We start from the raw sequence: 24,051 nt of genomic DNA on the forward strand, positions 1-24,051 counted from the left end.
TAATCTTGTCTGAAATAATCTCAAAGATAAGAGAGATATGTTGTCATTGAGTTGACAACATTGAGTTTGAATGATACCATAATGAAGACTGAGGTGAAGAATGGGCGAGGTTACCTAAGATAGACAGAGATGTGTTTTCTTAAATTGACAAAAAACAGAAAATTTACATAATTGTACTGTGAGTTGCAAACATTTCTTATTATAAAAATGAGGGGCAATAACAGTTCTCAATATCTCAAAACAGCAACATTTACAAAAAAACGGATTTAAATGAATAAATATTTGTGGGTTGACTATTTTCTCTCCATAATTTGTTATTTCTACATGTATTGAAACAACAGGGACATTGCTACAAAAAGCAATACTGAAGTCAGTCCAATGTAAGGTTAACAGGCGCTATTTTCTACCTAAGGGAAACATTGTTGGTGTTTATGGCTCTGTGTACTTAGGCTGAATGTATAGACGAGATAAAAAACACGTGGCTTCCTCCTCGTGCTCAGCAACAGCTACTCTGCAGTATATAACAGCGTCCTCCATCCCCTGCCCACTTACCTCGCCCCGTCACACAGCTGACTTTGCTCATACAAAGGGGGATTCACACAAGGTATGACATCTCTCTCTGCCTTAACCATGTAAACTCTGTTTTTATTCAGTTTAACTAATCTAAATTAAATTGAACGATAGATTGAGTTTTTTGTGTAATGTGATTTGATGATTTTTGTACATAAAATGATTCATAAAGGATTAAATGATTGAGGACCCCCTTGAAAACGAGATGATACATCTCAAGGGGCTTATCCTCTAAACAAATAAATTGAAATAAAGACAGCCAAAAACAGTTGAGAACAGTCAGATTAAATCATCTTTTTCTGTGAAAAACAGCCTGCATTCCAGCTAAACAGCCTCTTTGTTTCTATATAAATTGTGATTGTTTGCAGCAAACAGCGATGGGAAAGCATAACTTTTTCCGCCTTGGTGCTGTTGCCATCTCCTTTGCTTTTTTTGTCATAAGCCTGGTGTTCAACGTGCTGTCTGTCTTTGGAGCTGGTAAATTTAATCACCTTTTTTATAAATCTTTTACAAATAAGAAGCATCGCGAAAATTAATTTTTGTTTTTTCCTCAAAGGTCCCTACTTGACCACAACGTCCAACGTATCTGCAGTGTTTGACACGCAGCTCACACCATCAGGATGGACCTTTGCCATCTGGGGGCTCATTTACATCTGGCTAGCAGCAATGAATGTCTACATCGTTGCAGGACTCTTTAGAAAGTCTGGAGCACTTTTAATGTTTTAATTCTTGGAAATATTAGTAAAATCATGAAACTTTCATGTCATTACTGACACAAGTAGAATTCAAACATAACAGTTTGAAGAATTGATCAATACTTTGTCTTTCAGAAATGAATCCGGCTATATGTACTGCAGTCCTCCCGTGCTGCCGTATGGATTCTTTGTTTGCTGGTGTCTCAACCAGTGTTTCAACATTGCTTGGCTTCTTGTTTGGGACAGAGGGTGAGAGTGTCTTCTACTGTGAAGTGAAGCAAAAAGATTTACTGCAAAAAAAATAAATTAAAAAAACTAACATTTCCAGTTTCAATTTCAAACAGAATGATGATCCCTGCCCTGGTTTTTCTCATTCTGATCGTTGCCACAAACTACTCCATGATATTCTTCTGCTGTCACGGACTCTGTGTTTATGGAGCCTGGCTCAAGAAATATTGCAAGAGAGATCTTTGGCTCCTTCGTGTGTTGGTGCGTGCGACTAAGATGAAGTAAAATGTGCATGGGTGAAAAAAACATCTATAATTCCTTCCATCTAAAATTTAGGTTCAGAATGGTGTGATGGTCTACACCACATGGACAACCATAGCAACCCTCCTCAACCTGACCATTGTCCTGGTTTATGATGCAAACATGTCTCCAATTGATGCTGCCACTATTTCCTACTCTCTCCTGTCTGTGTTGCTGGTTGTGTGGTGAGTTTGCTCTCAATGAAAAAAATATTTATATATTTTTAAATGATGTGGAGATAATGATTAAAGATACAATCATAGGTTTGCTTTGGAAAACTCCATCTTTGATAAGCACATGCGGTACGTCCTCATCACCTATGTTGTTGTGATCTGGGCGTTGGCGGGAAACATGGACAAAAATTACGATGCCAACTCTCCTGGTCGAATTGGCATCTTCATTGGTAAGAGAGAAATCTCTGACTTTTTTCCCCCTAAATTGATCAAGTATGGCACAGCCATCACACATATACTGCCATAACACTCAAATAAAAAAAAACTCTTCTAAAATTAACAACTCCATTTCCTCCCACAGCTGTACTGCTGGCGGTTTCATGTGTACTGTTCGTCGTCCGGATTATTCTGGTGGTTTGGAGACACTTCAAACATCCACTTTACGAAGACGCCAGTCCTGAAGCCATGGAAGTGAAGGAAATTTCAAAGAAGGACAAAAAAATATTTCGTTAGGCTTTTTTAATCAAACGTCTGTGTTGGGGTTGACAATGAGGTCAGCTGCTAATCAGATTTTTAAACAATCTTACACTCTAAAGCCAATTGCAGACATCTCCAATATTTTGTAAATTATGAAATATCCATTTTACATTTTTGTATTGCAGGTTTATTGGATCACAGCAGACGGAAACTGCATAGCACTGACTTGTATCATATGATGAGTTTATAACAAAGAAAATAAATTAAATGACATTTAGATTATGAAATAGTAAAAAAAAAGTAAATATATTTCACAATGTTATTATTTTGGTTTCTAAAAAGTGGATCTTTCGTTTATATTTTAGAATATTAAAAACCACAAAAGAAAGCAAAATATTGTAATGTAAATATTAATGTTAACTTTTTCATTTTACATAGATGTTCAACCAAGATAAAGATATACAGTCTAGCTAAAATGCAGTTGTTCCTACACATGTTCCTATAGAAAATATTTAAATGAATAATTTTTTGTTATTATGTAAAAATATAATATTACAGTCTGTTTTAAAATGAAATTCAAATTTTTATTTTCTCACAAATAAATTTTCTATTTGGTCAAACAGATGCAGTACTTTCTTTTAATTTTTCTGTTTTCATGTCATTTGATATGTGAAAAAAAAAGTATTTTTCATTTCAAAAATAAATATTCGACCACAAGTGGCCGGGATAGGCTCCGGCAGCCCCGTGACCCCGAAAGGGATAAAACGGTATAGAAAATGAATGAATGAATGAAAAATAAATATCACAAGTAGCTAACACTCAAGACTGGACAGAGAGAGAATTGAAGCAATTAATACCAGTGCGTACAAATCAGAAAATATTTCACTAATGTTGTGTTTTCATTAAATTCTGCACAGTAACACCCAAAGATCCACAGGTGCACCACATGTGTGCAGATTTCTTTTGAGCCATTAATAAGTTGTAAAACCAGACTGGCAAAAAGCAACTATTAGAAATGGTAATGGAGAGCTATTAAAAGCACTGTTAGGGAACTGTTATAAGTTTTTTATTTTTTTTATTTAAATTTAAAGGTGGTGCTCAAAAGTGCACTAAAAGTGCCAGTCAGGGCTAGTCTGGACATAAATAAGTTGTTTAAAGTCGTTTAAATGATTATTTAAATAAAAAAAATCGTGCACATTTAAAACGGATGTAGTTTTTTTAATCTAATCCAAAGCGCCAAAAAATTATGACCATTTAAGTGTGTTTTTGGCAGTTTGTCCTCTAAAACTGTAGGTGGCGGTAAATCGCATAGTTGCTCTTGACAAGAAAAGCAGAAGAAAAATCTGAACTCGAAAATATAGTGCTTTGTCCCTGTGCAATATCTTCCAGGCGTCAAGTCTGTTGCATATATCGTTTTTTTGGCTTTTAACAGCTATTAAAATTAACTAATTTATTCATTGATTTCATTAACACTTTCATATTTTATATTTATGAAAAATAGGTCATTTATTACACAGTAGGATTGCAACGAGTGTGCCTGTAAGACTAAGCACAGGGTAAACCTTGGACAGACGTCAGGAATGCGCGGGTTATTTACAAATGGCCACAATCGCCATTGTTTTGCTAACGTTAGCCGTTGTCCAAATTTAAGTAGCATGGAAAAGGCCACACTTTTTCACGCTTTCCTGTATTTATTGCCAAACTTGGCTTTTGCGTTGTAAGCCAAAATACGTTGGATAGACACAGAAACTACGTAGATCGGTTTGAAAACTAATGTTACCCGGACTTTAAGGTAGCTACAGACTGAGAGACGCGGGTGTTACGGTACGACCTTTTTTTAAAATACGAAATGGAGACAAAGTATCCCACCATGGTAGGTTACATTTTCATATCTGTTTTATGTGCGAGTGTAGATGGGCAATGAATGCGAGGTTTGGGATTGATAAAATGCTAACTTTTTTTTAGAAGTTTCCCATCCACACGATGAAATTCATTATAGCAAATTTAATTTAGTAGTTGTCAACTGCTGTTAACTTTGGTATTTTTCCCGAAATCGTCTTCAAGTTATTTCCTTCATTTTAAACCCCTGCGTTAAGTGGCTGGTGTGTAAGTTATAACAAATAATATCATTCCGGACATCCACACAATAACATAAAAATGTACGTTGTTGCTCATCAGTACAAGTCCTTATTGGTTTTCTTCAACAAGCTAACCCGTGTTTAGATTATAATAATGGCTTTTTTCTTTCTTTCTTTAGTCCTAAAGCAAAAATCTATTTCCTTTTGTTGTGACTCAGTCCAAACGTCCATCTTTTCAGAGGTCCACCCGCTGAAATGAATTTATTAAGAATAATAATCAATTTTCTGTTCAAGCCTAAAGAAAAGCTAATATTGAATGTTAGTTTTCCTGTAAATGGCATAAAAAAACTATTCATTAATGCAAAGATTTGGTTTTGAGACTAGTCTTTCTGAGCACTCAAGTGTTCTCTTTTTGTGTGTGTTTCTTTCCATTATAAGAGCTGCATTATAATATGGACAGACATTTATGTTTGCAATTCTTCCCATGGTATTCCTTTCTAGTGATGTATGGGCATCTTTCACTGCCTCTTTTTGGATTGATCAAACTAAATAAGCAGATTTTGACATGAGTTGTCTATTTGTTGTTTTTCAGAGAAGGCCCAAGAGGAAACTCTGCTATATTACAGACAAGGAAAAGTACGTACACACATTTAGTTTAGATGTTTTCCTAGTAACCATTTAATGTTTTTTTTTTTACCGCAAAACCATCTGGTTTTATTAACCCTTGTGCTATCCTAGGCACTTTAACATTGGGAGTTGGGTCATGTAGACCCACTAGACAGTGCGCTGAACCTTTTTTCTTCAATGATTTGTAATCTTCACTGGTGTCCATGGATTACATGAAATCTTTCCACTTTTATCCACCTTTTTCATGCTAGAGATAACATGTCAATGTAAGGGTTGGGTCAACTGGACCCCATAGGATTGCACAAGGGTGAAGTATTCTGTACATGGAAATCGACAGATGGTTTTTGTGACTTCTGCTGGTAAAATACACATTTTATTTGTATTCTACCTTAGTACTTAATGTAAAAATCTTCTTGTAAAATAAGTAATTATTAATTGAACAATATCAAAAGGTCAGTTTGTAAATTCTATTGTTGATATTCCAGGTTTTATAAAAAAAGACACTTTCACTGTTTTTTTTTTAAGAGAATCAAAGCAATGGGAAATGCCTTTGACAGTGGTGGATGTTGACAAGCTATTTGATGACATTGGTAAGTAAAACCCAACTACTATAAACTGTATTTTATCATTTTGAAAAATTCAAATTGTTGATAAACCTTTATGTTCAGATTCATGCTGGACTGATCTTCAGCCTCCGGCTGCCTTGCTCGAGAGTTCTGATACTGAGGCAAATCAGAGCGAAGCACATGTATGTTCCGTTTATAACGACAATTGCAATAAACAATGAACAATGTTTGAAATAAATGTAAATTTGTTTATTTATAATTATAAAGGTCTTAAAAATTCAATTTTATGACCATTTTCTTTAGCAAGGTGATCAAATAATTTATGTTTTTCTATCTTCTCAAGTTAAGTTACTGTAGATGTTCTATTCTTTTTATAGCTTTCTTAAATATGTTACTATTTAATGTTCAATTGCTGAACATGTGTTTTCAAATTCTCCAGAGCTCCAAAGAAGACGACAAAAGTCTTTCCCCAAGACCAGCAAGTTCTAAACTGGACATTGGTAAAATGTTTAAACCGTTTTTCTATTATTTCAAAAGTTGTTTTGTCAAAATGATTTGTGCCACTATGAGATTTAATTTCAAGTTTTCATGGGAATTTTCTTTTGTTTTATTGCAGATTTGAACTTTCAGTCTGAAACGCATGGGCCAATAAAGACCTCCAGCCCCATTGAACGAGATATGGGTGTAGAAAAGGATGACAAAGATGAAGAGATAACTGCATCCCCAGTTCTCTTTAACTGTGAAGATGAGGTGGCAGAGGAACCTCACAAAGTACCCCCACAAGAGATGCCCAAGAAAAAGGAAATGGGAATGAAAAAGTACGGACAATATTCTGAAATTGTACTTCTTTAATCAGTAATTAGTCTGAAATGATGAATTCTACGCTTTTGACACTATTTTCCTTGTCATTCGAAGTACTGAAGTTGATCTGGATTATTTTCAAAACCAGATTGCTCTGACTACTGCATATGATATTAAAGAAGAGACAAAAATGTCAGAGTAAATTTGTTTCCTTTTAAGAGAGATTTTGAATTGTAACGTTTACGTGTTTTAAGCCAATTCTTAAAACCTTTTCAGTTGTTACTGTTGTTTTTATTGTTTTTTTTTATATTATGACATTTTTTGGTTCAACAGGGGGCAGGGAAATACTCAGCTGCGTGATCCAGCAGTGAGTCAAAGGTCTGCATCGGGTGTTTCTGTGAACACACAGCGAGCTGGTGAGATACCCTCACAGGTTGCGAGGGACAAGACTGCTTTTCTGGAAAAGTTTAAAGTCGATACACAGTCAAGTAAAAAAAGGTGAGTCAATACGAACTAACTTTTCTCTGTGACTCCAAGCTGAAAACGTTTAAAAAAAAACTTTTTTTCTTTTCTTTTTTTGTATAACATTACTAAGAGGTTTTGGGTCTTTGCAGTGTGAAAAAAGCTCAGGTGGTAGCTCCGCCTCCTCCTGATCCAGAGGACGACTTTCTGATTCTGGAAGAGGATGCTCCTTGTTGGTTTTCCATCCCAAGTAGAAGTGTCTCAAAAAGAAAACAAAGGCAAAGCTTGACGACCAGTTCTGCTAATTTAAGCTCAACAGACAAGGGGACGGTGGAAATCCCATCAGAGATTCCACAAGAAAAACGGGAGCTGGAGAAGAAGAGCGACCAACTGGAAAGCCTGGCTGTTGATCAAAAAAACAAGAAGAAGAAAGGAAAAGAGAAGACACAGAAATTGACTAAGAACGGAAAAATAAACGATGATTTGGCCAATTATCAGGATTTTCCTGCAGATGACTTGGAACAACAAGAAAAAGAGAAAAATCTGCAAAGAGTTGCATCAAAAAAGCGTCTCAACACTGAAGTTCAGTCTAAAGACAAAGCCAATGAGGAATCGGACAATGAAAAACCCTCAGAGAAAATGCAAACCACAGGAAAAAAGTCCTCTGACAAAAAGAGCGCGAAAGATGGTAAAAAAACCACCAAGAAAAGCATTGAAAAAACGGCAAAGGAGGCCAGTAAGCAAACCCAGGGAGGTTTGCTTGAGAAGGATGTAGCAGATGTTGGTTCCAGAACGAATAAAATGCAGAAGGAAAGCAGCAAGGAACCCACAGAAGACCTCAATTTACTTACAGGTAAGTACTTTCTGTTAAATTGATAATTCTTTTTCTGTCAAAAATTATTTTTTGCTGCAACCATAACTGATTTTATTAAACACATTAACTTCAAATTTTTCATCTAGAGGTTGTTTTGTTTTGCCTCTTTAAGCTTCTTAAAATGATTGGCTGCTAATTTGTTCTGTAAAACTATACGACATATTTTTAGTCTTTGGTTTAAATAATAATAATAATAGAAAAACCTCTAGAAATGTCTTTTTAAGCTTCAGTTTTTGCCATTGGATCTGCAGCAACAGCTCTGACCTCAGCTCATGAAACCATTAGGAAGACTTGGAGAAATGACAGTAAAACTTAATTCCTTTTTTAAGTTAATTCCTCTGGCAACTTTACGACATCCAATACTTTACTTTATTTTCAGTAGCCTCTGAACTCACGGGTGAGTTTCAGGTCACATTGGCTGTTTACAATGACACGAAAGGCACAAGCCCCCATTAGAAAAGAATTACCGGTAACGTAAAAGTTACACAAGGTTTTTAGCTTTGAGATTTTTGGTTTCAAACAAACATAACAAGAATTATAACCCATAACTGTGAGACCCCTTGGATTGTTTTTGAAAGAGGTTTATGTGATGAATAAAATGAATCTCTGACCATCTGTTGGACCAAGCGGTAAACATTATATGATTTATATATTTTTCTCTCTTGCAGATAAAGAAATTGTAGAATCAAAGGAAAATAAGAAAAACAAAAAAATGCAGCTCCCAGTTGAGTCTGGAGGAAGTTCATCTGAAGACACTCAGAGGACTGAAAGAAGGAAAAGAAAGCCGGTTGGACAGTGGTGGTTAGGATCAGAGAGATCCGAGGAAAACCCAAACCAGCAGCCGAAACTGAAAAAGTTAAAGGATATTAAAAAGCCAAGTACAGCGTTATGTTCCCCCGCGGAGGCCCAGAAACACCCTGTGGGACATTTCAGTAAACAAAAAAAAGAGAAAAAACCAAAACGAACCAAAAAGACACAAAATGCAGAAGAGGTGGAATATGCCACAAGTAAAGCAACAGGCATGGAGCAGCAGGAGATCGCAGAGCAAAACCTGGATCAGGTGCAGTCGAGTCCCTTGATGTGCACACCCAGTCGCAAAGCAGGTAATTCTGACAACGTTTTAAAAGTCTAAATCAGGGGTCCCCAAATCCAGGCCTCGAGGGCCGGTGTCCTACATGTTTTCCGACCAATCTGCCTGTGAAGCTCCTAATTGGCTAAACACACCTGATCCAGATAATCGGCAGCAAATAAGGCAGGGCTTCTGGGAAAACCAGCAGGACACCGGCCCTCAAGGCCTGGGTTTAGGGCCCTCTGGTCTAAATTCTATGATTATGTCATATATAAAAGAAACTAATGTTTTTTTCTTTTTTTTTTCTTGAAGGAGTTCGAATATTTCAGAAGGTCTATAATGTGTGCAGTGCTAAAACGTCGACCCCATCAGCGGCGTCCAACGATCCGCTCTGTGAACCGGAAACAGGAAAACGGAGGAGGAAGGCACCGGGGGACTGGTGGGCAGTTTCCAAGTCTGACGATGATCTGGAAAGGATCTCCTCTAAGCCTCATCCGCTTTGTCCCAAAGAGCCAAAACCTTGTAAGGCAAATAAACAATCTAAGCGTAGCAAGCCTGCTGAACCTGCTGTTCTCCAAAACGGAAATGTGGCAACCCCGGTAAAAGCAGCAGGGGGAGCTCTGGAGCCTCTGCGGTCATTTCTGTCCCCTCCAAAGAGTGTCAGACGCTCTCTAAAGGACGCCTTCCCTGCAGCTGCAGAGCCTCGACACGATGTCTCCTCACATTCTGCTGAGGAATGCTTTCCTTCTGACTTCACAGCAGGCAACACATTTGATAAAGACGTAATGAGCGAAGAGGTGGGTAAAAGCACAGCCACGAGGTCCAACCACAAACCTCAACCAAACCCGAAACGCCAGTCAGACACGTAAGTCAAAGTAGGAATTACTCAGTAGATCTCCATTTGTGCAAACATGACAGTTCGTTTCTAAAACTTGATCACTTTTGACAGGTTAAAAGCTTTACAAAGTGGACCCTCCTCCATGATTGCGATGGAGCAGTACGAGGATAATGACAACATGAGTATGTGCTTTAACCATCTTACTTCTGGAGGTCTGACTATATTCCCGCACAGGCTGGGGCCACATAAATTATTTTAGATGCCAGTCGAAAGGCAGTGCGATCAATAACTATTAAGAAGCTCAGTCGTTGTTCTGAAAGCAAAATAGCTGCAGGGATTTTTGCAGTTAAAGAAAAGACACGCACTGCGTGAGTTCTGGAGTTTTAGAGTTTTGTCTGGTAAAAGACCTGTTTTTATTTATAGCTTTTGTTTGAGACTTTGGACATGGTGGTTATCAGACTCGTGGCTAGGAGACGTTATAGCTCAGAGAGGAAATATGCAAATTCCCAATTAAAAGTGTTTTGGAGTAAAATTTTGAAATGATTTGTTCACTAAAATGTGGATTTGCTGCTCTCACGTTTTTAAATGTCGAAGAAATTGCAGAAAAAAGAAATAGGAATCTAGACTAAGTAGGGCTGCACGATATGAGGAAAACTCGCGATATGCGATATTGGCGATTAATATTGCGATAACGATATAATTTGCGGTATATAAACAAATAGCAAAACAACCAAAAACATAATTTCCATTTCACTGCAACAGTTTAAAAATTATACTCCAAATGACCCTTGTCGACGTGGGAGGCAAACATCTAACATAAAAAGGCTCATCTGATTGATCAACAACGTAAACGGGTCCTTCCGATTGGTTAAATGCATAAAGGGATTTATTTCATTTGTTCAATATTTCAAGCTGCCGTGAGTTTGTTTTAGTACACTTAAGGTAATCATTTATTGCGATTTTTGACATCTTTTGCGGTATGCATATTGCACAGCTTGATGTTGCGATAACGATAAATTGCGGTATATTGTGCAGGTCTAAGACTAAGTGATTTTTTTTTTCAAATATTTAACTGAAAACTATTTGTTTATTTAGACCAAATTAATTATTTCTGTATTCACTGTAGCTTTTAAAGACCCACTCCCACCATCTTTTGCTCTATTTTTAATGTGTTCCAAGTGGTGTTTTAACTACAACTATGCCGTTTTTTTAGCCAAAATCTAAGAACTTCTCAATTTTTAAGATGGTTTCTGCAGTAGTTCCGCAATAAGCCCCGGAGTTGTGGGCAGGACCATCGGCCCGGAGCGACGTTGCCCCTCTTTCCTCTCCCTGTTTAAACCCCCCACACCCCAAATCTAATATTACTGGTGCAACAAAAATGGTGAGAAATATAGGAGCTACCATCCGCACAGTTTTGAGTCAGATGTCAGCTCAGTCCAGGAAAACAAAGACGATCATGGATCTATTTGTCTGCTAGTGGATGCATCAGAATGAAGTGGAGCAGGGAGCTTGTGGCTTGTGTACTAGTTGATGAGTTTTTCACATGCAGTGGTCATGTGTCCGACTTTCAAAAGTCATTGAGCATTAGGAGGTCCTCCTGTGGGAACCATGAAATGCTTTGGGTTCCTCTAAGCAAATCCGTGTAACGTGATCCATCTGGTCCATCATGTCTGAGGATCCTTTACGAAGGCTGCACAGAAAACACGACTGCTGGATTTTCCCCCTCTGTGATTATAAAATGGATCCACCAAACCGATGTAATATTTGTTTTCCCTCTTCACTGAGGAGTGGCTCTGATTCTCCTTCTCTAAAACAGAACTTCTTTTTCTTTGTTGCTTCCAGTTTAGCCAATAAACTAGCTAAACTTTTCCATTTATCCTAATACCAGGGATATGTCTGATTTATGTCTGATGGACTATAAATAGGCAGACCTAAAATGTTTTCAAATTGGATTTCTTTTGGCCCGTCTGTGTTCTCTACATTCAACAAACAGAAATGGACTGAAATTAAATTCAGTGCAGGAATCATTCAGAATCCAAACAAAAGGAAAATACAATGAAGGGATTGAATGTGGGCAAACATTTCATTTAAAACAAGGGAATTAATCAGTGGACAAATCCCAAATACTTAGTCTAAGTTGGAAAAATGAACATTGTGGTTATGAAAACCCAGATTAATAACTAACATGATTATCACTGGCAGCTTTAAGTGTGAATGCTCTCTTTTGTGGTAATGCAGCATTTTGGCCTTTTGACTGGAAATCTAGTTGACATCAGAGTCAAACAGCTGTTGGTATCTCTGTGTTTACATGCGGTGTTCTCCTGTTGGTGTCTCAGGTTTGAAGTCATCCCATCTGCGGCCGGCGCTCTGTGTGTCGGATCTTTGTGCTCCTCCTCTCAGACCGCTCGCCTTACATCCAAAGGATAAGGCCAACCTCAATGAATGGCTCCAGGCGCTCTGGTCCACCACGTCTGACAGTAACCAAACCTTTATTGATTGATTTATTAATTATATAGTCAGTCAATGCTTGACAGCATTTATATCTAAATATACAGCACAGACCAAAAGTTTGGACCTGCCTTCTCATTCATTTGAATGAAGGCCGGTGTTCTAACCATCACTGTTTGGCATTAGTTGTTATGTTCTTTGTATTCTGAACATAACAACATTTTCCTCTAAGCCAAAGTGCTTTTGGAATCCTCCTGGCTGATTGTGTAGTTGAATATTTTCTGACCAGAGTTATGGCTGGACTTATTTGCCCGTCATTTCATTGCAGATGTTGCTGCAGTCACTGCGGAGCACTTTGAGTGGTTTTCCTACCAGGACCGAGCGCTTGGCTTCCAGGTGGATCTCAACAACGGCTCCATCTGTTCTGGAAAGATCCTGCTGGGCTCTCACATGAAGAAGCCCCTCTGGGTGGATCACAGTGCGACCACCGTCAGTGAACTACATCTCCTTTATAATATTGTGATGTCACTTCTTCGTTTGCTTAATAAAAATGTTTTTTTTTTAAACTTTTAACAGGTTTTCAACGTATTAACGAGTACAGTGAGGGTTAACGTCAACTCCACCGTGTTCCGCCTCAGACCCGGACAAAGCTTCATTGTCGAGTGTGGTAAGAAGATTGGTCTTTTATGTGTTTTAGCAAACAAAAAGCAGCATTTATTATTCAGGCATAAATGTTTTGTCATCTTCTGAATTCTTCTTCTTTTCATATTTCTGCAGGGCAAGCCTACAGCCTCCAGAACCTGAACTCAGAGCCAGCTGTTCTGTACTTTACCCGGATCGTAGCAGAAAGTTCGGACTGAAACTGTAAACTAGATTTTTGTATAAAAGCCCAGAAAACCTCAATGCATAATTTCACTAGTTTTTATTTCAAATATGAATTGTGAATACTTTAGTATTTGTAATTTTTATCCAGCTTAGTAAATCTGTCTTGTGCTTCAATTTATGCAATTCTGTAAAAAAAAAAAAGTGAAGAAAAAAACTTGTAAATAAGTTTCTGCTTTTGAAGAACTTTTTTTTGTATTTATTTGTCCATTTTTAACATTTTAAGTTGGAAAAAAACACAATCTGGTCTGCAGTTAAACCAGATTTAATTTGGTTAGAACAACAATATTTTTATCATTGCTATTTGTTTTTTTTTGGTTGGATGTTAAAATTTGTGGGAGAAATTGTTTCGCCAGCATAAATTAAGTTTTGGATAAAGTAAAAGTACAAACATTTTAGCAGCCATACCAAAATGTAAAAAAAGGGCTGAAAAAGTTGTAAAATAAATGTTTCTTTATTAATGAATCTATATTTACATTTTTGTTCTTCTGATGGTTTTAGTTGCATTATTATTATTATCTATCCTCCACTGCTTACCTGTATTAATGGCACCTGTTTGAACTGGTTATCTATATAAAAGACACCTGTCCACAGCCTCAAACAGTCACACTCCAAACTCCACTATGGCCAGGACCAAAGAGCTGTCTAATCATTGGTAATTCAATGTGGAATGAGCTGTGAGCATGCTGCTGCTGCCATAAGATGCTAATGGGGCAAATAACTTCAGATTAGTCATTGCTTTAATAATCATTTGTGGCAGCCTTAACGTTTTCAAAGTTTTCTTTAACCAGTTAACTGGGGATTTAAAGTTAAAATTGGTTAATTTAGAGCAGGCATCTAAGAAGTTTATTTGTTATTTCTTTTCATCTCGTTGAGTTCTATAATTAGTCCAATGGAATTTGAATAAATCTGTGGGTAGTTTTAAAGAATAATATTTACAATTTACCACAACTCTATGGGGAGAAAACCTTATTTAACCAGTCAAGACTAGAAATATGCCAATCGTAGGATTGAAAACGGCAACCGTAAGATGATTTTTCCTCTCTGAAGTAGAGATCGATATATTATATAGTGATAGACATCTTTTGTATAAAATTGACACGGACGAACAAAATTCAGTTGTGACACAAATGGGGCTGGGGAGTAATTCAGTGTTGAACTTCCATCTGTTGTATTAACCCATGTTGACATCAATGTAACAGAAAAAACTCCATCAGAAATGTGTTCTGATGTCCGCTCCGGTATAGCCCACATCATTTTCCTTTAAGAAGAAACGGGTCTGGGTTCTTGTGTGATAAACATTGCCATTTTATGTTAAAAAAAAATCATATTTTAAAAATATTTTGATTTTTTTGTTTAAGTCTTGAGTTCAGTCTTTTTCTCATCATATGACCAGTTTCAGTTTTTCCATCACCTCATCTCCATACGCACCTGAACGTCTCATTATATCCCCCTCAGAGTCAGGATCTTTTAACTTTTTCAGTTAATAGCTAGTGAAATAAAGTTTTTATAAATGTTTTTATTTTATTTTTTGCTCTCAATAAAACACGTTAAAGCTACCTTTATAAAATTTAGACTCAGCTTTGTGGTTTAGCAACACATTAAAGCTTTTATCTCACTCCTGATTAGATCATGGGAGCAAATGTTCAGCTTTTAAATGTCATTATGGAGTAAATGTCTTGTTTTAACTGAATTAAACAGTGGAAAAGAGTTTCCAGATATATTTATTTTAAATATTTCTAAGCCAAAAGTTGAGCTACTCTGAGATTAAAGACTTTGCACCCAAACATTCAGGTGTCATCAGCTCTAAAAAGTCAATGAACACAAAATTAATTCTGGTTTTTGCAGTGCAGCTGACTTGTTGCCGGTGGTAACGAACAGACTCGAACTGTGAACAGGAGAACAGTGAAGTGTCTCCTCATTAGATATGTGATCATTAATCATTTAGGAGTGTAGTGTTGTGGTTCTGCAGCAGTTTGACCTGCCTCAAGGCAGGGTCTCCTTGAGAGATGATGCTTGGACCACCAGAGTATACCCAGGAGGAAGCCCCCCCTAAGTGAATTTAATTATTTACCATGTCTATGACGGAATCTGCCGCCTGTAACACAACATCTGTGAGTCATGTCCACAGGATGCCTGGATGAACTGCTTGTGAAGGATTTTGTTTTCATTTCAGTTGAGAGGCTGTGGATTAGGGCGTATCTAGAACTCTGGTGGATTGTGGGGATCCCCGAAAGCCAAGCGATGCAGCACTTCCCAGTGTTTTGACTGCGAAAAGGACAGTGGATGGAGCCTTCCCCGAGCATGAAAACATTCAACAGGTCATTGTGTTTAGCCTTTTGATAAAAATCTGCAATAAAAGCGTCTGTGCTGGATGTGCGAGTCATTCAAAGAAAAATCCACAAAATGTTGTTTAGAAGAACTGCTAGATCTTATCACAATATACCAAGTCTTGCTGCCAGAGGTTGTAAGATTAGACAACCAGTATTTTTTCCCAAAAGATTATATCTTTTAAATTAGTAAATTAATTTTGCATATTTGCCTTAAGAACTTTTGGACTAATTAAATGAGCTGCAAAGGTCTTGATAAGCTGTAATAGCACATTAAGACCTTAAGATCAATTTATACAATCTTTTTCCAAATTAATAAGTATTTATGGTAACAGTACTGTAAAATATAAACCATGGTTTTACCTAAAGAGGATATTAAGTTTGTGCTCGTCCACATTTCAAATATTTGTCATGCTGCTTAAATCTTGCTTCACATGAACAGTCATTTATTAGTCTTCCCCCTCAGACGTGTAAATAGGGACGAAGATCTATGTTCTAAACTCCACCAGCTGACATTTACATCTATTCTCCAGCCAGGGAGACAGAGCAGCGAGCTGCAATCTGAGTGTTTTTAAGGATGGGGGGCAAACAGAAAAAGGTCTTTTTTTCTGTGTCTTCTGCCTTCCGTTGTTTTTATTTAATTTAAATAGGAAAGTGAAACATTCAGATGTTTACTCCTGAGAGTTTGCCCAACACTGATCTTAATTAAAAACCCCACAAACCAAATGCAGTTACTTAAACTGCTCTTAAAAGAGTAATGAAACCACAGCATATCACACCAAAGTCAGTTTTTTGAAGGTTTTAAAAATGAAGATGACGTTTTAACTCATTTCTTAAATAGTGAACACTCTATAAAAATCAAATATAATGTATCAGATGTGAGCATATGCGTTAGAAACAAAGAAATGCGTGTGAATTTCTTATGTGTACACTCTATAAAGGATATTCAAGTCTTGTTTGACTTTCTTTTCTTTGAATGTATCATGTTGTGTTGTTGCCCAGCATGGAAGCAGAAAAAAGACTTGTCAGGGACAAACTACTTTCCTAGTGATCAAGCACTCAGGGTTTCATAAATCACACTGTATTTGTCAGCTTTCAGCTTTAAAAGGAGAAGTTTCATTTGGTCAAGCAAAGGCTGAGCGGGTTTTCAGTCAAAAATCCTGCTCTTGGAGCAGATTTCACACATGAAGCATGACTTCCTGCCTTTGTTGGGGCTCTGATCATGTGCTGGCTGCACGTTGGCTTTCAGCGAGTGTAAAAAATGGTTGCTCTGCTCCAGGAGCCTTCCTTGTTATTCTTTTGGGGTTCATGCAAATGACAGGAAGTAGACTTTTAATGTTTATTTGCATCTGTTGCACAAAGGCTTTTATAAACTCGGAAGACACATTTCTAAGTTTTCTAAACCGGATGTACCTAAAACCTGCATCTTAAATCAAACGACAAACAGCCCACCTCCTCCTGCTCCTACTGAGCAGCTGCACCTCCTTTGTGTTGTTTGATGTCGTGCTAACTTCCTTTTAGACACGCTGACACAAAGAGGGACTTTGAGTACCTTTGACTCATTATCCACAGGAGTTCCTCTGAAACTCAAATGCTGTTTAGATCACAACACAGCAAATGATCAGCAAATGAAGTGGAGAGACACCATCTGTGTCCACTCACACTTTAGTTCAGAACACCAGAGGCTGAAACTCATTTTTCACTGTTGTATTGATGTTTACCTTTGAAAATTGCTTAAATCTGGAGCTTTTTCAGAGCACTTGACATCTTTCTGATTATGGGATGCATCTGTTCAGGGTGGAGTTCTCCAAACATCCACAGCATGTGGAGGCAGATTCTACCACTATCTAGTTTTCCAGACAATCATGGAGACTAGTTTACGATTTTGTAAATGTGTTATTGAAAGCTTCATGACAGAACTTACTTGCAATGTGTGCAAAATGTAAACACGGTTAATAGATAATCAGTGGTCAACTCTGACTACTTGTATATGGCACTATAAATAAATAGAAAATCACATTATTTACTAAAAAACACAATAAAAGAACGAATGATGTAAAAGTTTTCTATGTATTTAAAGACTCACTACATTAACTTCTAATGGCATTTTTCTGACGATGGAGGACATATACAAAGAAAACAATCTCAAATTGCATTGCATTTGATAACTGTAAAAATATATATATATATATTTTATCAAATGTGTTTTTCTGATTTATAAAAAAATTCAAAATTAGCAACAGATTTATTTCAGAGAATTTTGGTGCATCTTTGTTCAACTCTGGATAAAATGGATAAAAAAGACCCAAGGCTATAAAAAAAACTGTTGCACTTTTGGCAATTTTTTAAAAACAAAAATTTTCCAGTGTCAAAAAACTGAGCAAACAAACAGAATTTGTACTCTAATCTAACCCGAGTTTTGCTCTCAATGAGACCCTCCATCTCATGAAAGTAATAGTTGCTCTGATGATCACTGTCTGCGAGAGCCTTTAAATACATTTAATTAGGTGGAAAATGTTTGGTGAGGATTTGCACATAGCAGGAATCCTTTTTCAAGCAAGCATCCACTTTGGATTCATGGGTTTTACAGGTCAAATAGTTTCTTAGTGCCACATTGAAGCAGAAATCTTTTGGATATTCAACTTTTTTTAAAGAAGGGTGGAAAAAAAAAAGTCATAGAGCAACGATACAGATACAGAATAATTTTTTCTACAAGATCTGGTTGACACAAAATAATGATTTTTTCAGTTAAAAAATGTTGTTATTGTTTTGAAATTACTAATGTGACCTCATCAAAACTTATTTAGGCAACAAAAATGTATATAAACAGTTTTTTCGTGTAGAATCTCTTTTTTTTCCTATTGATATGTTCACGTCTCTGCCTAGTTGTTTCTGACAAATTAATTTATAACCAAGACCAGGAAAATATAAGTTCAAGATGGAGTGGTTAGATTCCTAACTGCACATTTTTGCTAAATGAACAGAATGGAAGAAAAACAAATAGAAAAATGTGGTTATTACATTATAACTCAGTTGTGATGGGGAAAAAAAGGAAAGCAGCATAATTCACTTGACCTTCAGAAAGCTGCAAAAAGGAAACCATTTCTATGTAAATAAATATGAAACTGAAAGGCAGTTATTGAATTATTACTTGGAGAATGTAAACTTTAATGCAAGCATGATATAATGGTTGTTAGAAAAATGTAAACGGACAGAATTTGTGCTTTGGCCAAGAAACTTTTTAACGTTTATGGGGTTATGGATCTTAGTTACGTTTTTCTAAGCAATTTTTGTCTTATAATGAAAGAAATGTGCGCACGTGTGCAATGTTTTCTAATTTGCTTCTACACATGGTACAATTTATTTTTAAAACTGTAGAAAAATCTTGATTGGAGTCCTAATTAAGACCAGAAGCAGACGAAGGTCAGTTCTGACCTTTGTTTTAACCTTTTATAATGACCCAATTTGGTGTCAGTAAAAGGGACTTATTAAATACTCAATGCATGACCTCCTGCCTCAATCTTTGACTCTTTCCTCTCTGTTTTTGCTTCTTTGGTGAATGCATTTCAACTATTCGATTTCTTTTGTGACTATTTATAGCATGTGCGATTTTAACTCACATTTACCCACAAATTCCCCCGATAGCGAAGCTTTTTCTTACTCAGTGAGGCTTTCTGGCATTCTGAATGCTGGGATGAAAATACGGCCACCGTAAAAATGTATTTGAAAATGAAACAAGCTGAGACACAAAGATCATTCAAACATCCAGAATGAATGGGAAACGAATAACTGAATTATTGTAAAACAGCCTTTGAATTTACAATAGCAGTTCATATGGGAAATAAAACAATAATGATCATAAAAAACATGAACAAAATCCCTTTTTCTCCCCATGAAGGGGTGAAAATCACTAGTCAAGAGTCAGCTGATGTTACAGACTGTTCAGTAATCCTCTGTAGAGGGTCCATTCAGTGATCTCCAACCTTGATTTCAATCTGCTACTATTGAATACTTTCCAAGCTGCACTGATGGCAGCAGCAGCTGCTCCATCCAGGTGCTCCTCTCTGCCTGCAGAGACCTGTGGCACCTTAAATATGCTCTGATAAGGGAAGAAAGCTATTCTGACCAACCAGCTGTTGGTGTTTCTTAAATACCGAACAATAAAAATATTTTTATCTGTGTCCGTTAACACCAGCACGTCGTGGATGAAAAATGGTTCCAAGGTTTAGATTTGATGCAATACTAGACACATTTTTGAAGTTGTGTTTTATCCGGTTGAAGTGAATTTGCTTTTTGTCATTGCTCAACTTAAATGTAATTGAATGTAAAGACAATTCTTCTTCAACAGGAAATTTTCATTCCCATTCATCTCCCTTTCAGGCAAAAAAAGCAATGAAATGGGTTTTTTCTTTAGTCATTCAGAGTCCGCTTATCCAAATTGACTTGGAAAAATTCCATTGGTCTTTAGAACACAGGGGCAACTTTGGGTCCAAGGATCAATCAACAAAACAGCCACCATTAGGATAATTTACCTCTTAAACAACATCCATCTTCTTGTCTTTTTTAGTAAATGCCAAAAGAAAACCTCAAATATTCTTTAATATTCTGCTGAATAGGCTTGTGATGGCTGCCTACGCTGCCACACCATCAGGGCAGTAACCTCCTGCACCACACCCTACATATATCTGTTCGCTTTATTTGTTTGCATATACTTTTAGATTTCTTTTTCAAAAATAACACACATTTGATCATAAAGTTTATCAACATGTTTCAGTTTACTTTATTATAATTTGCTTTATTAATTTGATGTTATGCTTTGAGTCACCAGTGCTAAAGGGAACCATTGCTGCTGCTGCTGCCATCTGCTGCTGGAACAATCAAGTCAGGCCTGACACAAGAATGCATGCCAGTCAGCAGAGGCCTTATATTCAGCAGGCAGCTAATTGGACTGAACCATCACCCAGTGGACAAGGAACTCTTTTGTGTTTCTTTACTTTAGTTTCCATTTTGATGGTCCTTAGTTTCATTCATTGTGTATGTTAATTTATCACATGTTGGGCATTAGTTTAGTTTGTTCTCTGTGGTTTGTCTTAGTCTCTTTAAGTTCCCCCTTGTGTGTCTAGTTGGTTTGATCAGCCACTATATATGTTCCCTTGTGTTTCCAATTAGGGAGGTCAGTTTGATTAAGTTTGTTTGTTCAGTTGTCCTCTGTTACATTTAAAAGCTTGAGTTAATTTTGTTACTTTGACCTCTTTTAAGGGCCCATTTTTGCCCATCTACACCTTTGTAAAATAAATTAGAAAAGTTTTGATAAAACTATTTTGCTGTCCTTGTCTTTTACTGCTCGGTCCACCACAAGGCTACATTGATTTGAACTAGAAGTCTGTTGCATCAAGTTGACATGGACGAAAAAAATTCAGTTGTGACTGAAACTAACTCAGAAACTGAGTTCATTTCCATCATGATGGATCTAAATCTGACAGCAAACACTTCTTATTTTGCTGAAAACTGATTTTTAGTCTCTGTTAACTGTAGCAGAACTTTACCTTTTAGATGTACAGTTCATCTTGTCTTACTGCTGCTTTAAAGTCCCCTAAAAGTACTTTACATTGATATTGCTAAAGATATAAAAACTGGTATTATATATTGGGGGTCTAACAGTTTGCAAGTAATGTCTCTGTTTTATACAACAAATTAATAAAAGTGTCTTTATTGTGGAGAGAATTCCACATTTCCCACGATTCAACCCAAATGTCACAGTTGTGCTCACTTCCAGTACATTCTATCTTCCTTGATGTCATGGTTAGTGCAGAAATACCCTCAAAGCTCTGCAGAAGTAGCTCCCAGTCACATCCTAATGTTAGCGTACAGCTATTAAACATTACAATGGAACAACATTCACACATAATAATTGATACTTTGTTGATCCCACAATGGGGAAATTCCTCTCTGCATTTGACCCATCCCCTGGGAGAGCAGTGAGCTGCAGCCTAACTGCGCTCTGAAGGCAGTAGCGTTAAGGGTCTTGCCTAAGGACCCTCACTGGGTGATGTTAATTGCTCGCTATTGATATGGTACCCAGTACTATTGTTCATAACCCGCCAGGAATTGAACCCTGGATTCCTGCGTGGTAGCCTCTCACCTTACCAACCGAGCTACCCAGCCGGTTGGTGCTCTGACCGATATAGACATCTTAAGGATGAATTAACTTAACATAAACCTTTCATCAAAAGGGTCATTCCAGAATCAGAAGACATTTTATGTCCAACCCATCATATTTCAAATAATCCAAATACAAAATAAAAGTATTGTCTTGAGACGAAATCTGCAAAAAATTAAGCTTAAAAATAGTTTTAAAAATAACCAATAGGTCTGGATTATCCCCTAAAATACCCCCCCCCCCCCCAATGTACTTGGAACGTGTGTCCCACAACATGTACACAACCCTGTTATCCTAACATTTTTAGCATGGTAGAAGAAGAATCTAGCAGAGAATCAAATGACACGCTCGACTTGACATTATCAGTTTTCCAAAATAATGGGTAGAGCAAAGGGATCTCCTCTCTTCTATTTGTTATATTTTTACAAGACAGTTAACAATTAATTGACATTCAGCTACATCTCCTCCACACCTGACTCCACTCTCCCACCTACGTCCCTTACCAATTGTCTCCTAGCAACAAAATCCTAGTTCAACTTCCTCAAACTTGATTAACACTGATAAAACAGAACTTCCTCCAAATGTTGCCAGGTCCATCTCTCAACAAAGTCCTTAACTTCTCCATCCCCTTTGACAATTCCTCAACCCCCCCCCCCCTCAGGTAAAGAGTCTGGGTGTCATCCTTGACAACACTCCTTCAGTGTCCAAATCAATAACATCACCCGATCCACCTCCTTCCATCTCCGTAACATCCACCGTCTCCGTCCTTCCCTCACACCCCCACTCCCCCGCCGTTCGTGTACAAAGCCTGGTAACCTTGCGTCTTGATTATTGCAATTCTATTTTGCTTGGACTCACACAAAAAAAACCTCAGTAAACTTCAACTGCCGGTAATTCAAAACTCAGCTGCCAGAATCATCTCTCAGACCCCTTCAACCCATCACATCACTCCTGTCCTGCACCAAATCCCCCCACAACAACTTACTCCTTCTAACTTTTAAGCCCTACACAACCTCGCCCCTCCATACCTTTTGGATCTCCTACAAGTTTCTATTCCCTCCCACTGCCTACGATCCTCATCTGCTCCCCTGCTGGCTGTTCCTACCACTCGTCTAGTCACCATGGGAGGCAGAGCCTTCAGTCACTCTACCCCCCAGCTTTGAAACTCTCTCCACTGACATCCAGCACTCACTTTCAAGCTTTACAGTAAAACTCAAAACTTATCTCTTTGCAAAAGCTTACTCCTGATCCAAACACACTCTGTCTTTTAAAATGTATTTCAACTGTATTATTATTATTATTATTTATTATTATTTTCTGTATTTATTTACATAAGTAAGTTTGTCCTTTTATTTCTTTATTCTTTTGTGGCAAAAATTGGTTTCAGGGTTGCACAATAGTTTGTATTCATCAAGAATATAATGTGATGAAAATTTCACAATTGTTCCGTAAGTTGAGCTAATAAAGGATTTGATCATTTATTACCCATAATTGATGGATGTGTAGCAGCAAATCAGAAAAGTGAATCTTTATGTTTCATGAATATTGAAGCCAAGATGTCCTCCAATTCTAGAGGGACCCAAATATAACTGGAGTTTAGAATTTAAAACCCCCCCAAAACAGTGGATTTTCATGTTTAGAACAAGGTGGTAGCAATAATTGAAGTTAGATTCCAGAAAGTTATTATTAATGCCTGAGCCAGGAACTGACATCACAGCATTTTATTTTTTAAAGTGCATTTTGTGGAGTAAAATATCCCCTTTTGGAAAGGAACTGGATTAAAAATTAAGTTGGCTTCCATTATTGTAGAAGTACAAAAGTAGGTCAACATGAAAAAAAATTGTCATAAAATAAAATCCTTAAAATAAAAGTTTGATGCATTTTTAAACATCAGGAGGGAAGGCACAGTGATCATCCAGCAAACAATGATGAGGTTGAAGGAATAACAGACTTTTTTCTCCAAATTATGTCTGATTAGCGGGATGCTGTCTAGCTTTCTAAAAAGTATTTTTTAAATCATACTAGTGAAGAAATGATTTTCATCCCATCAGGTGTGTAGCAAAAAATGCTGCATCCAAACTGAGCTAAGTTTGATACAAGATAAGAAAAAAAATCCAGATTTTTTCACAGATTATGTGAAACTGATTTACCTTTTAAAAAATGTTTAAATATGTCCCTTTCAAACTTCCTTTAGATTTATTAGTAAGTCCAAACTCTCAAAAATGATTTTTATTGATGTATTGTGTTTTTCCTCAGCTGCCTGTAAATCTTGTGATAAAGCAAAGTTTTGAGCATCAGCTCAGAAACACTGTGGAAAAAACACTTGATATCTTCACACTTAATAAAATTTAAAAGACTTTGTAGTTAAATTAGTAGGTTATGTCATGTGGTGGTTTAGTATTGTAACCACGCACCATTAAGGTTGCCAGTTTGAATCCTAGCTGCTGCGTGTTTGCTCTCTGTGTTCTTCAAT

General features: G+C 37.0%; 2 protein-coding genes across 3 annotated transcripts; both read left to right on the forward strand.

Moving 5' to 3' along the window:
• The first annotated feature begins 439 nt into the window (after window positions 1–439).
• Window positions 440–3,065, forward strand: LOC101165850 (uncharacterized). Of its 2 annotated transcripts, XM_011488955.4 has the most exons (9): window positions 440–604; window positions 939–1,047; window positions 1,127–1,271; window positions 1,401–1,514; window positions 1,610–1,754; window positions 1,830–1,978; window positions 2,057–2,196; window positions 2,328–2,519; window positions 2,629–2,766. In XM_011488955.4, exons 1-8 carry the CDS (start codon window positions 455–457, stop codon window positions 2,477–2,479), a joined length of 1,104 nt encoding a protein of 367 aa, XP_011487257.1. In that variant the 5' UTR covers window positions 440–454; the 3' UTR covers window positions 2,480–2,519; window positions 2,629–2,766. The 2 variants fall into 2 exon arrangements, with proteins under 2 accessions (XP_011487257.1, XP_078794792.1); XM_078938666.1 differs by having other exon boundaries at window positions 2,328–3,065.
• Window positions 3,066–3,788: 723 nt separating this feature from the next.
• si:ch211-161h7.4 (uncharacterized) lies at window positions 3,789–13,553 on the forward strand. Its single transcript, XM_004081277.5, has 15 exons — window positions 3,789–4,316; window positions 5,114–5,157; window positions 5,674–5,738; window positions 5,817–5,896; window positions 6,154–6,214; window positions 6,331–6,532; window positions 6,849–7,013; window positions 7,130–7,830; window positions 8,520–8,954; window positions 9,233–9,785; window positions 9,870–9,940; window positions 12,095–12,235; window positions 12,535–12,695; window positions 12,783–12,873; window positions 12,984–13,553. Exons 1-15 carry the CDS (start codon window positions 4,293–4,295, stop codon window positions 13,064–13,066), a joined length of 2,877 nt encoding a protein of 958 aa, XP_004081325.2. The 5' UTR covers window positions 3,789–4,292; the 3' UTR covers window positions 13,067–13,553.
• Window positions 13,554–24,051: the final 10,498 nt, after the last annotated feature.

Source organism: Oryzias latipes, chromosome 20, assembly GCF_053564925.1.
Source record: "Oryzias latipes strain Hd-rR chromosome 20, Olatipes_Hd-rR_3.1".
NCBI lineage: Eukaryota > Metazoa > Chordata > Actinopteri > Beloniformes > Adrianichthyidae > Oryzias > Oryzias latipes.